At 46.5% G+C, this 16,265-nt stretch overlaps 1 protein-coding gene across 2 annotated transcripts in view; it reads right to left on the reverse strand.

Annotated features, from left to right (window-relative positions):
- The window catches only part of HPSE2 (heparanase 2 (inactive)), a 113,624-nt gene that overhangs the window by 84,232 nt on the left and 13,127 nt on the right, over positions 1–16,265 (reverse strand). The window contains exon 3 of one of the 2 annotated variants that reach the window (XM_030029821.2): positions 15,878–16,039. The exons of the other annotated variant lie outside the window; for it this stretch is intronic. Coding sequence (XP_029885681.1) covers positions 15,878–16,039 — 162 coding nt within the window. The remainder of the gene's footprint in view (positions 1–15,877; positions 16,040–16,265) is intronic. 2 annotated transcript variants of the gene reach the window in all.

Raw genomic sequence — 16,265 nt, forward strand, 5'->3', positions numbered from 1 at the left:
TTTTTTTTGAAGAGAGGAGCAACAAGCAACAGCAGAATGTTAGATTTGGAGCTGTTAGTTTGGAGCTATTGATTTCTTCAATAGCTTTTTGCCTGTATCCCCACACTCCAGGATTTCAACTTCAAAACTCCAAAGTCGATTGAGTCACTCAGACCACAGACTTTCCACGGCAAAACGCTCAGAAACACACCAATTTGGGATTTTGCACAGAGTTGCAATGCAGGGGCTCTGATTTGTTGACACTTGGGTTTCTAGGAAAAATTAACAGAAACACGTGCAAGGGTCTGTATAAGGGAACAACGTGAAGCACCGCTTCCAAACAGGTGCGGCCGATTATCTGAGGCAACGCTGTGCCGGAAAAAAACGCTGTTTTCTTCGCAAATTTTAAGAGCGCTAAAAACTTCCAGATAATGGGAAGTCCCTGAAGCTTTTAAAAAGTGTTTTCTCATACTCCGTACCTGGTATGACAGCTGCTTCTTTGCAGCTATGGGGAGTTGTGGTTTTCCATTTGTGAAAATTCAAGTGAAATCTATCATTTTTTGGAAAGAGCCTAAGTCCTGGGGTTCTCAAATATCTTTACAGGTTGAACATTTGGAAATGATCCAAGACTCCAATCAGAGCCTGAATATGTGGAAATATTTAACTCTCTAAGAAACAGTATATAAAATAAGCTGTTTTTCTGCTTGATGACTATTTCAGGATTGACTAATGACTTGTCGTGGTGCCAAACACCACAGAGATGGCTCAAGAGGATAATTTCTGAAACTTGAATTTGTAACATTTTGTCAAATGAAGACTATTTCTGTGTCAAAACCCTAGATCTGGGAATTTATCTACAGCAAGATCATAAATGAACTTTTGGACACCAAAGTTCAGAAGTAGCTCTACTACATTTATTCAATGAAATATCTGCTAAATCTCTTTTTTGGGGGAATGAACAAGCTTTAAAATAAAGCAGGAAAATAAAGACTACTGTATCAAACATAGGTCCCTCCTGGGGAAGCTCTTGCATTTCAGCTGGTTGGTCTCTGGATCTTGTTTCAGGGAAGGATTTGGTGGCAGGGAGTGAAGACTGCCCTGCTGTCCTGGTCAGAACATGAGCTCCTCCCTGGGGGTGGTCATGGCAAGGATAAGCAGCTAAGCTTTCCTAAATTCAGCCACCTCTGACCAAAAAAACCTGACCTAAACTTGATCTTTCTTCCAGTACCAATGCACATCACACCAAAGCCAGGCAGATTCTGGCCTGGGCAGGGACTAAGTTCAACTCCTCTCCTAACCAGGACAGAACTGGAGCCTGTAGCCCAAGCTCAGCTTTGCTCCAGGCAGAGCGAAAGGTCCATTTGGCCAAGTTACTAGCAAAGGTTAACAAATTCAGTTTGGTTTCAGGGAGCAATTAATTCCTGCCACCACCTATTCTCTAGGAGACACAACACTTATGTTACGCATTTGTTCAGATTATAAGGATGGAAAGGACCTTTAATAGAACATAGTTTTGCTTCTTGCTCGATAGGGGTTAGAGGATCTAACCTAGTAATTACTACACAAAAATCCATAACTTCTGTCTGAAACCATTTCAGCAGGAGTCTGGCTTTCAGGCTGACAGTGGCTGTTAATCCACCTCATACCTAGGTAGAAACATTCCAATTTTTATTCTCAGCATTATAAATCTGCACATTATTAGCCCAAGGTTGTCCTGCATTAGGCTTTAAATCATAGCTTCTCTCTGTGCCTTTCTCTGCTAACATTTCAATCTATTTGCTCTGAACTTTTTCTTCCCCTTGTTGGTACTTGTACATTATGATCAAGTTATTTTTTAATTTTCCCTAAGTAGATGAATCTTACTAAAACCTTGTCTATAGCTCCATATTTCCAGGATTTGGTCACATTTATTGCTCTTTTTTGAATCTTTTCCAACTATACAGCATCTTTTCTCTGTTAAAATGGAAAAGAGAACTGGACATGGTGCCCAACACTGCCTCACCAATACCATTTCCAACATCAGAGCTTCCCATTGACCCTTAGAGGGCTCTGTTTGTGCCTGTCCTCCCAGCTGCTGCTCTGCTCACGTGGGTCATGCCCACCCAGCTATTTGCAACATCTCCAACTTCTTTTTCATTGTCCGCTTCTGCCTCAGATTTAGGCTACACTCTTTAATCCTGTAAAATCCGAATTTATACCCAGTATCAAAACACATGAACGTGTGTTCACCTGTAAAACTATCAGATGCCACTTCCAAGCTCGGAGCTGTACAGGGCTTGCTGCCACAGGAGCTTGCCAAAACCAAGCAGTAGATTTTACACCAGTCCCCTAACACGCCATGCAAGATAACTGAAGGCTTTGGCACAGAGAGGACAAAGATACAGCAGGTGTTAGAGCAGCAATATCTATTTAATACCTTACCATTTAAAAATAACCTTCTACTTGTCACTAGCATTACAGGGGAGCTGCACCAGGTGGAGGTGGGTGTTGCGTGTGGTTTCGGGAGCTTTTACCGGTGCCAGGGGAGCTGGAGCATAGCTCAACACCAACCGGGCAGTGAACTGGGCAGAGGGAAGAAAAGAGGGCTCAAGGTCTGATTAGCAAGAGAGGCTGCTGTGACACCATGGGAGGGAGAACGAGAGCGAGCTTGAAAGAGGAAAAGCTGCAAAAGCCAAGCAGAAGGGCCACGAGGCTATGACGAGGACAGATAACCATCAGAACAGGCTGAGCTCCCGCGCGGCAGCACAGCAGCTAGTGTGTGGGAGAAGCGGAGAGGGAGCAGCGCAAGCGCGTTACAAGGCCGCAGGGAAGACGCAGCTGTCAACCACAGCCCTGCAGAAAGGCATGAGTGGGCTCGGCAGGGGAGACACACACAGAGTTTGGTTTTGGCCAGGCTGAGAAGAGCAGGCAGCTGTCCATCGTGGAGGCTACGTGGAATGCGCAAGGCTGGTTGGCAGAGGGAGGGAAGAGGTCCCCTCTGGGGCATTCCCCACCTCAGGTGGGTGAGCTGCGTCCAAACCAACACACCAACCCATAACCCTGAGGAGAGGAGAACTGAGAGCAGGATCTCATGTTTGCGCAGCAAAGGGGCAAGCTGAGGGCACTGACCCTGGCCAGGAAAGGAGAGCTGCATGGAACGGCATCTATCAGTAGCAGCTCTGGGACTTTGTTCCTATATGCCAGCCTTGCAGGGAACAGAAAGTAGCTGTGGCATGGGCCACCTGGCAAACCCTGCCACCACCTGCATGCAAGCACTGAAATCTCCTTTTTCTTCTTCCATATTCACCTGTGGAGGGGCTCAGACACTGGCAGTGCAGCTGCCTGGCATGCAAGGTACCCAGCACCACAGGCAGCCTTCTGGAGGTGCAATGTCCCCGCTCGCCCCAAGCACCATCCTCCCTTGTTCACTCCCAAGTGCCCTCCTCACACAGACTCGTTCTTTGCAACCTCAGCACGGCTGCACGCTCTGTGGCTCATGCCAGCGGCACGAACAAAGTGTCCCAAGCCTGGCTGGCTCCTTGGGACAGCCTTCCCACACCAAGCCCAGAGGCCCCATATCCCCCCCTCAAGCTCTCACGTCACACCCCATGGCAGGCACAATACACCCCCAGCATCCTGCTCTCACACCACTGCTACCTTGGGGTACTCGGAGTCAGCCCTCCCCAAGTACACCCAGAAACCAACGCCTTTGTCCTGCAAGAAGAGGGAGACATAGGTTAAGTGCCATACGTGTGAGCAAAAGCAGACAGTTCTGCAAGGCACTAGTGCTGAGGAGGGTGGGCAAGAGGCAGTTCATGCCAGCAGGCTCAGACATCATGCCCTGGCATACCCACCTAAATGCAAAGCCTCCATAGGTACGTACTTCTGCTGCTATGCATGTACACCCCTACGGTTATAGTCCCCTCCTGATCTAAGGAACTGTCACCGTTCCCAGGTTCCTGTTCTATGTAGTGGATAATACATAATGGTTTAGAGCCACAGCTTTCCTAGGTATGTGCTGGGGAGCACCTAGGAACAGTTACACAAGATCAAAAGGTTTCCAGAAGGACCTTCTGCAGTCGGTACAACTGTTACTCTGTGAGACATCTAAGCAATTTCTTGGCCTGTGCTCCCCCTTTTCCCGCTCCCCCCCCCCCCCCCAGCGTTAGCCTCCAAACAAATCCCAGAGCTGAATCAGTTTCCTCCGTTTAGAGGCTCCACTCAAATTGTTTCTAGGATTCCCATCTTTCTCTCCTTCTTTTTACTTTACAAATGTATAAATAGTCACATCGTCATACGAGACAAGTAGAGACTGACTCTTACGGGTAAAAAACAGATGTTTCCCAATCTTCCCTAACAAAGTAATATTTTATATATGGCTCTTCAATGGATTTATAGCCAATGAAGGGATGTTACTACATTAGCTCATGGAGGGGGTGGGTGATAAAAATTGGAAAGGAAGAGCCAGACAAGGAAAAAAGAAGCTATCCAGAGCACTGCAATTGGAGAAGCATGACAAATGGGCAGCACAGTTTTAGAGGGCTTCGACAGCAAGGCAGATTGCCTGGCTGGGAGTGATTGTCCACAGCTGGAGCATCGCAGAGACCATCTGGTATTTCTTAAACATGCTTTCCCCAGGTGATCCGATTCTTGGAGTGCCCCAGCAAAGAGAAGAAAAAAGGCTTGCAAGTCTCAGCCCCGTTTCCAGGGTTCCCCTAATTAGTTAATAGAATTATATTTGAACCAGTTTCAGTTTCTCCTACAAAACCTTTGCTTTTGCCACCTTTTCAACAGGAAAAAAAAAAAAAAAGAAAAGAGTATTTAAATTCATGGCGTTTTTCATTTTTTCAAGAAAGTCAATGACTGTGTCTCTTGGCACAGCAACCCAATATAAAACTTAATGAAGTAAAGAGAGATCCAAAATTTCTTTTGAACACCTTGTAACCTCACTCTTCCCCACACCGCTTTTAGCTGCACAAAGCATGCATATCCACAGGCTCTCACGTTACTCTCCCACCCGAGTGTATCCATCCCCAATACAAGCCTCTGAAAAAGCAGAGCGTGGACTGCATGGGGGACTCCAAGAACCTCTTATTTCCAGGATTTTGACCCTTTTCTCAACTTGGAAAAATGTTAAAGAATTTAATTAACTGTGCATGCCGCACACTCCTGTCCCCGCGACAAGGAAGGCTGGCAGAGGAGCAGTACAGCGGCGTTTGCTGCTGCCCTTGTGTTCCCCGTAAGACAGCCCCTTCCCAAGCCAGGAGCATCGGGAACCAGCTAACGAAGAAAAGAGCAAGAGAAAGCGGTAAATAATAAATGAACAGACAGATGGAAAAGGGGTTAGAGTGAGCAACTGGAGAACAAGCCTTGGGAACCAAACTGCGTTCCCACCAGCAGGCAGTGCCCCCACCGAGCAGCGCGGGGCAGGCAGGAGCCAGGGTCCGGCCACAGAGATTATCCCCATCGCTCCCCGCCAAGCCAGGTTTACCAACCATGCTTCTCCCCTCTCCTCTGTTTTCTCCATGAGTTAGCCCAGCCACAAAGCGTGGGTCTGTCAGAGATGCATCCTGCACACCACAGCCACACATCCCCGATTCCCAGCTGCAAGCTTCCCAGCAGCACGTAAATAACCATTCCTGTTATTTTTCATGGGGAGCAAATACATAGGGATGGCGACTGGAGCGCTGAAGCTGGCGATACTCCTCCGACTGCAGTGAAATTTGTTGCTATGTCACGATTTGCTAGAAATTTTTTTAAAAAAGCAGAGAACTCACCAGACACGGAGTTCCCTGCTCTGTCCGCTTTTGAGAAAAGCCAGTGGGACCATAACCCCAGTCAGAAACACACACACAAGGTGCTTCAACTTCTCCAGGCTGAGAAAAATTATCTAATTAGATTATTGGGAAGAAAATACTGGACAAACGAATCCAAAGGAATATTTAAAGGGGTTTTTTTTGCATTGTTTTTAGGTGGTTCAGATGGCCAAAATCAGCATATTCCACCACCATGCTGGAAGGGGATTTTGGCTGGAAACCCATCCTTCTGCAGTGGTATAGACAGCAATAATAGAAAACAACATAAGCCATGATCGTAAAGCTAAAGAAATAGCAACCAACCGCAAATTACAAAGTCTAGAAAATTAATGAAGTATTTAAAAAAACAAGATGGAAAAATTCATGCCTTGCTGAGTTAATAGTGGGAATTTAAATATAGAGGAAAGAAGGGAAATGTGAACAGAGACATAGATCCATTATTTTGTGCACACAGTAAAATTACCAATGTAACTACAAAAATATAAATATATGCATTCTGTATTTGGGAAAGAGATATGATGATGAACTTATAAGAAGATGATATACTTCACAGTTTACTAATGACCAAGAGATGTATCAGATAACATCTGCTTTAGATAAACACTGTTAAATCACCCACCCTGGATAATTTGCACCTCCAAGTGCGCCAAGGAGATCTCTGACCCGTTGATGCTAATTTTTAATAAATCTTGGAATGCCAAGTAATTCTAGAAGGGTAGGAGAGCCCTAACCCCATGCCGGTGCTTAGGCAGGACTAACTGACCTAGGGAGCGACAGCCAGTCAGCCTGACAGCAGACCTAGACAGAGTAATTAAAAGCCAATATGAGAATCTACCGATAATTCATTATATTCATGTCTCAGCTAATTACCAGCCAACATATGTTGTACAGAATCAAGTCCTGTCTAACTGATGTTACAGCTTGATTTAAGAACTTGCGTTAATAGAAATAATTTGGTGTAACTAGATGGATAGAAGTGGCTGATGAGACAAAAAACGTATCCATTGCCTGCTTCCCATCCCACAGGATGCAGGGGTTTTACCAATCATTCAGATAAATATAAATTTAAGATCCTTAGAGGCAGATTGCAGATAGCACAAACATAGCTTACTAAATAACAAACAAAACAGCCCCCGTTTACCCTGTGTATGGCTTTGTACAGATTTGTATGGCTAAATGGCCACTGTCCAACCAAGCGTGCTTTAATTCAGCCAAGCGCAAGATAATACACGTACGGGAAAACAATATAGAGCTCGTATCTCCAGGATGGAAAAGTCTGTCCTGCATGGCCACAGGACAAAGGAGGAGCTACGAAGGGACTTTGGCAAAGTGAAGCTTAAGGAGCCAAATCTATTCAGCTTATGAAAGAGGAAAATCCACAAGATTCGACTGCTGCTCATAGACGTTACATTAGCGTGGGGAGAGAGGGGGTTTCTAACCTGATGGGGAGAGGCAAAGGAAGCTCCAGGGGTTGAAAGTCAGAGTTAAGCACAACACTGAAAAAGAGGAAAGTTATCATCAGCCCAGCAGAGGATGAGAAACACCACACAAGAAAATCTGGACAATCTAGGGGTCCGGCATAAAAACAGGAGTTGAAATTCAGTAGTACAAAGGGCAGGTATAAAAACCTCTTGTGAAACGTAAGAGTGGAAGGAGCCCAGACACTGGCACACTGGGGGTCTGCTTTAGGCTACGAAATCGGGGAGATCAGAAGCACAGGCTTATTGGGAGCATCTGAAACACAGAACCCACTGGTAATTAGGGACCCTTAACTGCCCACACATTTGCTGGGAAAGGAAGACATCAGACACAGCCTTGCATCAAGTTCCTGGAATGCACCGAGGAAAAAAATTGTGAAAGAAGAGACAGGAACAAATCTAGGAAAGAGGCTCCCTGAGGTTTGATTCTCATCAACAGAGGAAAACGGGGAAAAACCACAAAGGTGGAAAGCACTGTGGGCAAAGGAGCCCGAAACGGGTGTTTGTACCTGTTAGGAATAGAAGGGAAAATAGCGGCAGAGTAAAAACAGCGCTTTGTAAGGAGAGGCTTCGGTAAACTCAGAGGGCTGGCAAGTGAGATTTCATGCAGAATGAAAAGGGAGTTCAGGAAAGATGGTGTTTTGTAAACACGCAGCAAGGGAAGGGACTAGATGCAAATTATCTTAGTGTGGGGGTACGGCAAGGGTAAATCACAGACTCCTCCATGGTTTGCAGCACACGAAGGAGAAATGGAAACTCCATCAGGCTGATGCGGATGAGCACAAAGGAACGGCACCAGGAGAGAGGGACAGAGCGAAAGAGCCAAGTGTTCAACAGAAAGCGCTCGCAGCAGGGATCACCAGCAGTAACGAGGAGACATTTGATAACTACATCGGTGGGAAGAGACAGACCAAAGAGTTCATCACCTCCTGAGCAGGGAGAAAAGGTTAATAGATTGGTTTATGCCACTGAACACACCACAAGCCCTTCCAAAGCTGTTAGTGCATGTCAGCCCTCCCCCATCCCCCTGAAATCTGTTTTCTGTTAGGTTTATGTGTTTTCTTTATTCTCTACACAGCACCCAGAACTGGCTGGTTCTGGTAATGACATTACATATTATAATGTACGTATAATTGCTAATTTTAAGATACACAATTTATAAAATATCTTCTCTTGTGAGGCTAGTTAAATTGGACAGTAAATTGAATTTAATAACTACTGAACACATCATAAGAAGCCACGTCCCCCACAGTTACAAAAGCAATAACCAAATCAGATAATGAGAAAGCCAAAGTGTTGCTTAACAGACTAGAGAGTGTCACCTGAAAAAGAGATTCACCTTCATGACCTCTCTCACACACACACAAATGCCGTCAGCACACAACGAGTTGTAAAACTACTAATTAGGGTAAGAGGAGGCGGGGGATCCCAGGGGTTTGGCTCGCAGCTGTCTCAGGAAGCAAAGAGGTATAAATTGGGACACAATTTCACAATAGCCAACAAGTCAGAGTTAAAACTGAAATATTTAATGCTTTTGTTGTGTCAGACTTCATGAAAAAGGATAACTAAGACCACAAAGTTAATGCAATTAAAAGCAGCAGAGTAGAAGCATAAGGCATAGTAGCACATGAGCAGAATGAAGATTACTGAAGTTTGATGTCGTCAGATAGGCTGAGGTCCATTGGCAACTCTCTCTGGGAATTTCTGGAAGACAAATGAGGTTTCGAAGGACTGGAAAAGAGCAAATATAGTGGCTATATTCAACAGGTTGAAAACTCAAGAAAACTGCGGGCCAGTCAACATAACTTCAATTCCTGGAAAAATTTTGAAAAATCATCAAACAATCCATCTGCAAGGAAGAGCTGGAACCAATAGACCTGCCACGTGAAGCCAACCTGCCTTCTCTTTGACAGAGCACAAGGGTCTCGTACATGAGATAGAGGCAACAGATGTTATATACCTCTACTTTTGCAAGGCTTTACCTTCAGTTTCATATAACATTTTAATTTGCAAATTTGGAAAATAGACTCTAGATGAAATTCCATATGGGGAACGCACAGCTGGTTGGGAAATAGTACACAAAAGTGCAAGCATGAACAAGCAATACTGTAACAAAAAAATCCATGATTATGCAGGGGTATACAGACAGGAGTGTCATGTACAAGATACACGAAATAACCCTGCTGCTCTTCTCAATCAAGAAAGGCCTTGGCTACAATACTGGGCACATTTCAAATCAATGCACTTCAAAAATAGCCCAGACCAAGCGGAGATAGCCCAAGGGACCCCAACAAAACACAGAACCACAAAAAATTTAAAGAGGGCTGAAAGGGACCTCAAGAGGCAGAATCAACCACGCATGTGTCATTCAACTTGAAAATAACATGGCCATGAGGAAAGAGCAAATGAAAGGCAGTTGTTCAGTGTAGAGAACAAAAGTCTTCAGGGAAACATGATAACAAGCCTCAAATATGTAAAAGATTTCTGCAAAGAGGAAAGGAGTGCTGTAAGCTGCTCTCCATGTCCACAGGGAGAGGACATGCTGTAATGGGCTTAAATTGAAGCAAGAGATTTTAAAAACACCAACTCCATAATGATATAGATAATTATGCCCTAGAGCCAATTGCTGAGGGAGGGTACATCACTCCCATCACAGGACATTTAAGAACAAAGATAAAGCCATATCATTTGAAACAGTTAACGGTGATGTCCCCACAACCTGGGCAATGCTGGTGCCTGGCCACTGAGCCCCAACAACCTGCTGGCTTTACACAAACATGCCCAGGAACACAATATATTTCAGCTATGCACCAAACACACTCAGAAAGCTGTGTGGTAAAAACAAGCAGCCACTTCGCATTAGAATGAGCTCATATAAACAACTGATAACGGCACAAAAATACTCAGTTACAAGAGATTGTTTTCCATGATTTATTTTTCCTAGCACCGTCCCCTCAGTTCTGATGCCGAGGTCTCAGAAGACACCTGCAAACCATCATCCAAAGGGACCTGGCAACTCTGCTGGTCATTAACTATGGGTTCAGTACAGATATTGTTTTAACAACATATTACAATTTTTTCTGGTCCCTTCCTCCCAGTAACCCCCCCAGTGTTTCACAGCAATTCCCTCTCTCTTTCCCACAGGGGCTGATGACGTTATTATCTTCCCCTTGCTGACATGACTTCTCCAGTTGTGTTAATCAAAGAGACAAACCCAGAGAAATTATTTTCACTGGGTATTTAGCTTTGAATGAGGCTTTCTCTTCTTCAGCCCCAACAAAGGGTTCAAGCACCCCAAAGTTTGTCTGTTTTTTCAGCTGTATCAGCTGGTCACATAAAAGATACTGCCTCTCCTTATACACCTTTCCCCAAGCAGAGACCAGGTACAGCTGATTTGTCACGGAAAAGGCTAGAAGATGCCCTCTTGAGGTCCTTTTCAGATCTATTTTGTACAATGCTGTGGATAACGTGTATAACGTAAGGGCCTGCAATGGACAGAAGGGCAGATAGCCTGATCTGAAAGCCACTCACAGGCCTGTTACACAGCCCCAGAGAGTGCTCTCCTTGAAGGAAAGCTGGAGAGCAAGCGCAGCGCGGACCACCCTGGTGCAGCACCCAGTAAAACAGCTATGATACATATCACTGCTGTGCAGACCACAGGATGTTTAGGCTGCTGATCCCAAACAAGCTGCCAAAAAGGCAAGGAAGCTGCACTTACCTCTGCAACAACCCTCCCAGGTCCCATCTGACAAGGTGGCCCCCTCCTCCAGCCCCATGGAGTCAGCTGTAACTGGGGTTAAAACCATATATCTAGGGAAAACTCCAGCAAAAGCAAGCAGAGCAGCCTTTCTGCCCAGCAGCACAGGCACCAAAAGCACACCCAGTCCCATGCCCTGCTCTCTCCACAGACCCCCTCGCAAGGGCAACCTCTGAGCCACGGTCCCCTCCGGACCCAGCACCCCATGGGATGGGTCCCAGGCCCCGCAGACCTGTCCTGCTCCAGGACCACCACCTCCCAGAGCCACAGCATTCAGCAGAAATCACAAAACCACTGGGGGAGGTTCACAAGTGCAGGAAACACAAATGTCACAGGTGCTTGACCTGAGCTGTGTGATTCCCTGCCAAGGAACAAGCACAACTGTGGCTCTCGCTGTCTTCAGGGGAGAGGAGAAAAACATATTTCTGTGGGGCAGCTTCTCACTTGCAAACTCTTTATGTAGAATGCAGACACCCTGCCCTCATCCCTGCTCTGTGCCACCCCACGCATGGTTGCTCTGCAGTAGCCACACACACGCTCTGCTCCCCCTCGCTCTGCTTTGCTCCACTCATCCCACCATTACGCATCCCCACTTTGGAAAAGCTGGTGTGCACCCTCCTTCACCATCACATCACACACCCATACCACTTACGCTGGCTGAAGAGAGTCTCTGCCTGGCTGCTAACATCTCCAGAAGCAGACTTTTCCAAGGAAAGCCTCACACAGAGCTCATAACTGCTGTTATGGCAGAGTTTAAGTTATCTAATGACCTTAACAGGGATAATAGGATGCCAGTGTAAAACACCTGATTGCAATGCTGGACACAGACAGTGAAATGCACTCTTCGGCAGCTCCCACCTGACCTTAACCCCCTCAAGTCTCTCTCAGCGCAGCTCGAAGAGACCCACTGCTAACACCCTCAGCAGGGTGGGACCACAGAGGGTCATCTGGGAGTGTTATGTACCCTGTGGGAAGGGTCTCCTCCCTTAACCGCTGCTTTTGGAGGCTGTGTCACATGATGTGACAGGATGGAGGGTTCCCACCACACACTCTGCAGTCTCCTCACTGGCTTTTCAGTGCAGATGTGGTGTGGTAGGACAGGCTGGAGAGCTGTCATCACTAGTCTCTTGATGCAGTGAAGTAATCTACATTGTAGCTTCAGGCAGAAGGTAGAGCAGAAAGAAGAGATGTTTCTCCACTGTTCAGAATGAGAAGTGGGGCACTATTTTGTTTCCTCAGGATGGGAACTCCTAGAGGGAAATTTATGGTTCGTACTTGTATCTTGGGAAGCTCAGTTACACTTAACACTTCATGTAAATACAGGAGGGGACAGTTTTTCACATATGTCTATTGACCTGAGCAATTCCCTCTTCCATTGGGCTTAACAGGCTTTACTTAATAACAGTGCAGAAACCTGAAGATATCCAGTCTCTTAAAGTACAAATGCAGTACCTTAACTCAGCCCAAACTGGCAACACAGACGGAGGGATTCAGATTTAATCTATCAAAGCTCTGCCTGCTGCTGCCCCACTCCCCACAAGCTCGCTCCCTAAAAGGTGCATGCACATTGTGTCTCCACTGCCCTGGGCAGTTCCTCACACCTCACCAATGCTGTACATTCACCCCTCAGCTCCAGGGCTCGAAAATCACCTTATTGTCACCTGGACATTTCTCCTGAGGGCTACAAAGGAGAGGAGCCTGCTGTGACAATTGCAACTTCTACTCCAGCTGATACAAGCCATAAAAGAATCACCACTGGCTCCACCTAACCCTACTGGGAAGGAACAGAGAAGTGTTTCTAGGGAAAGACTCCTCTTCCCCTATCCCACTGCAGGCTGAGCTGAGAGCGCCAGTTCCCAGAGGAGATCAGACGATGCTGTGCACTCTCCCCCTGCTCTACCGCGGGCTCACCCGAGAGCATCAGAGATGCTGATCTGTGAAATGAGATACCTATCTCTGAGCACCACGGGGGAAGCAGCAAAGATTAATAAGCCTCAAAATGTTATACAGCATTTAAATAGTACTGTCACAGATCAAAGACTATCACTCATCTCAGTGAGGCAGGCTCAGTAAGCCTAGAAAGATCATGTACAGAAAGCAAATACAAGTTGCAAGACAAGGACTGCAGACAGGAGCTGAGGAAAGCTCATACTTGCCTAGAGAAACCAAAGTGGCCTAAGCCAGAGTCTAACATGTGTTCCTGGAGGAACAAGAGCCAGAAAGACTGCCTGGTTTCACTCAGTCTCAGTTGTGTCTTAGCACAAAAGAAACCATATTTCATTTTAAGACACCCTCTTACCTTGGAGGTACCTGCTGCTGGGAGCAGCTTAAATCCCAGTGCAAAACCACAATGCTGCCTGATTGCTAAGATAAGGAGCGCGCTGGGAACCACGTGCAACTGGTGAATAGATTTGAAAAAGCCCCCGATTTACACTGATGCCACAGGGCCTGCAGAATCACGCTCCCTGCACTCTAAGAGCTTTCATTCTTAAAGCCATGAGGATAATGCAAGCAAGTTTGATGGCAGTATCGCTTGCCCACACTTGCAGGCAGCATGGGAGGCCTGATCTACAGTCTTTCAAGTTGTTCATATAACAATGTCATCTGGGAGGAGCAGGAAGAGAAGGGGACTTTTTATCCAAATCACTACAGTGGTAGTAGCATGGGAATAAAGATGCCTCACAGCGGTATTCCTACTCCCAAGCTCTCCTAGAGTAGCTATCCCATCGTAAAGCACCTTTATTCTCATAAGACTTTGGGCAAGATACTCCATTTAAATTTTTTTGGTACAGTTAAAGTGCTGCAGGAACTAGCAGTAGTAGGAGGCCCTCTTACACAGAGGTGTGGGGTTGAATATTCCTCCAGTCTAGGTTGGACACTGAGTACTGAGGGTCATCCACAGTACATGCACTGCACGAGGCCACAGGACTCCTGGATACAGACCTCCAGGAGGAGACCCTGTTCTCAGGGATCCCCGGATTCTCTATCCCTGCAAACTCAGCCCATCACTGTCCCTCCTTAAACCAGGTCTGGATCCTGGCTCCTGCACCTTGCCTCACTACCTGGGGACTCCTTACAGCACTGTACAAAACCATTGTGCAGAACAAAAAGAAGTCCTCAAGCAAACTCTGGCTGATTGAATTTTGAAGGTAAGGAATGCCCTTCTGCAACAGATGTACAACCCCCTCTGCCCACCCCAAACACCAGATCCATCACGGAGAAGGGAAATATTTACACAAGTTAGTAGAGTTCCAGTTAAATATTATGCTTAGCTGTCTAGAGTCCATGTTCTCAGACTATGTCTATGAAATAAAAGATTAAACTTCATAACAATTATGAAGTTGCTCTGCTCACATTCAAAGGGAGTTAAAGGACATTAAAATAGCTCTTTGGGTAATATTCCAGTGAAATTGCTTTCTCCCCCCTGGAGAGTTAGAGCTAAAACCTTCTGAACTATCCTGTAAACACACTTGTAGAGGCTAAGAACTGAGCTGATAACCAGGTAGCACCTCTGCTCTGCAGGTTCTGTAAAAAATGTGAGCAATGCCGGAGAGCTTTTGAAGCAGCGAGGGAAGGAGGATAGGGGAGAGTGGCTTCTCTTCTCGAGGGAAGTTTGTTTAGTGGAAAGTAAGCAAGTTGTCAGGGGAAAAGCTGACAATGTTGATTCCAGCAGTTGTACTGGGAATAAACAGCCAAGTGGATTATGTTACAGAGAATGAGAAACGGCTCTGAGGATCCCATTTAAATGCTGGGCTTTCAGGAATGATGCGATTCAGCCACACTCGTGGCCCCGATGCCCACCGGCCCCTGGGCTGAGTCCACTGCCAGCTCTGGTATCACCATCCCACCTCTGTGGGGTCCCTGAGAAGTCCTGCACAGCCGATGTCCCCAGGAGAGCCAGAACTCACTGCTGCACTGGCGAGGACGCAGACCCATGCTGGCTTCAAGGCAGGGGCTGGACACTGAATTAGGGACGGCAGCAGGGAGGGGAGGTTATGCAGGACCCGCTTGCCTCTCCCGGCCCAGCAGCAGGGGAGGGCCACCATGGGGCTAGCCATCTCCTCCCCAGCCAGAGCACGGGGCCCTCCCTCCCATAAAACTCAGATGCCTCCCTGCCTTTCATAAGAAAGGGACCCGGCAAGAGAAGAAGGGGATCTTGTTTGATTTATTAGTCTCTTCCTCCTTCCCATCGTCTGTGGCTCATCCAGCTGTAGTGATAAGGAGAACAGCTATGAAAGGACACTGCTGGCTGCTGGGATCCCATCCTTCTGCCCACTCACTGCCTGAAGACATCAGTCCTTTACAAGCACCATTAAATGTGTATCCAAAATGTGGCAGTCTCCTCCATCCTTTGAGATTCTGTTCCCTGGATAATACAAACAGTTGCCAGAAAAAGAGTATCCTCTCATCTCTGTCTGGGCCATTATCCCTTTATATTTGCTCTTTAATATTTACTGGGTTCACACAAAGTGCATGCTCTGGAAAGAAAAAAAAATCAGCTGCAGCTTAAAGGACTCCAAATTTAGTAATTGCTGCAGCCCCATCGACGTGAACAGTTAGCAGGGAGATTTCTCCAGCACTTCACGTGCTGTGGTATTCTGCTTAGGTCAGACTGTAGAAAACGTTCTGTCCAGGGGCACCAAATCTGGAGTGTCTGCGTAGGTGCCAGCTGCAGAGGCCTTATGAGTCCACCACACGTTCCTGCAGGTCCTTTCCCTCCCAGTACCCAGTAATCTTGGTAGGAAACAGAGGCAGCCAGAGAGATGCTGATTCATACAGAGGTGAAGCACCCGAGGGTTTTAACACACCTGTGAGTTAGCAAGAACTAGCCCCAGCTCCTGGCTCCAGAGCTGGTCTTGCAGCCTTACCTGTTAATGTGAGGTTGCTGTATGTGTTTGAAAACTGCTCCTTTAACAAAACCAAGTGCATCTGAGCTGCCTTTTCCCTCTGTAGCTCCAACATTATGTCAGGATGCTGGGCGATCTTACAGCCTTTCTGCTTATCCAGGGCAATGTCGCTGCGAACAATGTCTACAGCAAAAGGGAAAGAAAAAAGGGAGATGGCCAAACCTCAGCTTTGATTTTCACCAGACGCTTGGATCAGCACCAGCCAACATGACAGCCACACAACCATCACTCAGCACGAGCAACCCAAAAAAAGGGTCCAAACCCCTTGGATGCACCTATCCAACGAACCTCCTTTGCTCAAGTCTCCTTTTCTCCCACAGGAAGCTCAAGTCATTGACTTCAATATGCT

This window comes from Aquila chrysaetos, chromosome 11 (assembly GCF_900496995.4).
Source record: "Aquila chrysaetos chrysaetos chromosome 11, bAquChr1.4, whole genome shotgun sequence".
Taxonomy (NCBI): domain Eukaryota; kingdom Metazoa; phylum Chordata; class Aves; order Accipitriformes; family Accipitridae; genus Aquila; species Aquila chrysaetos.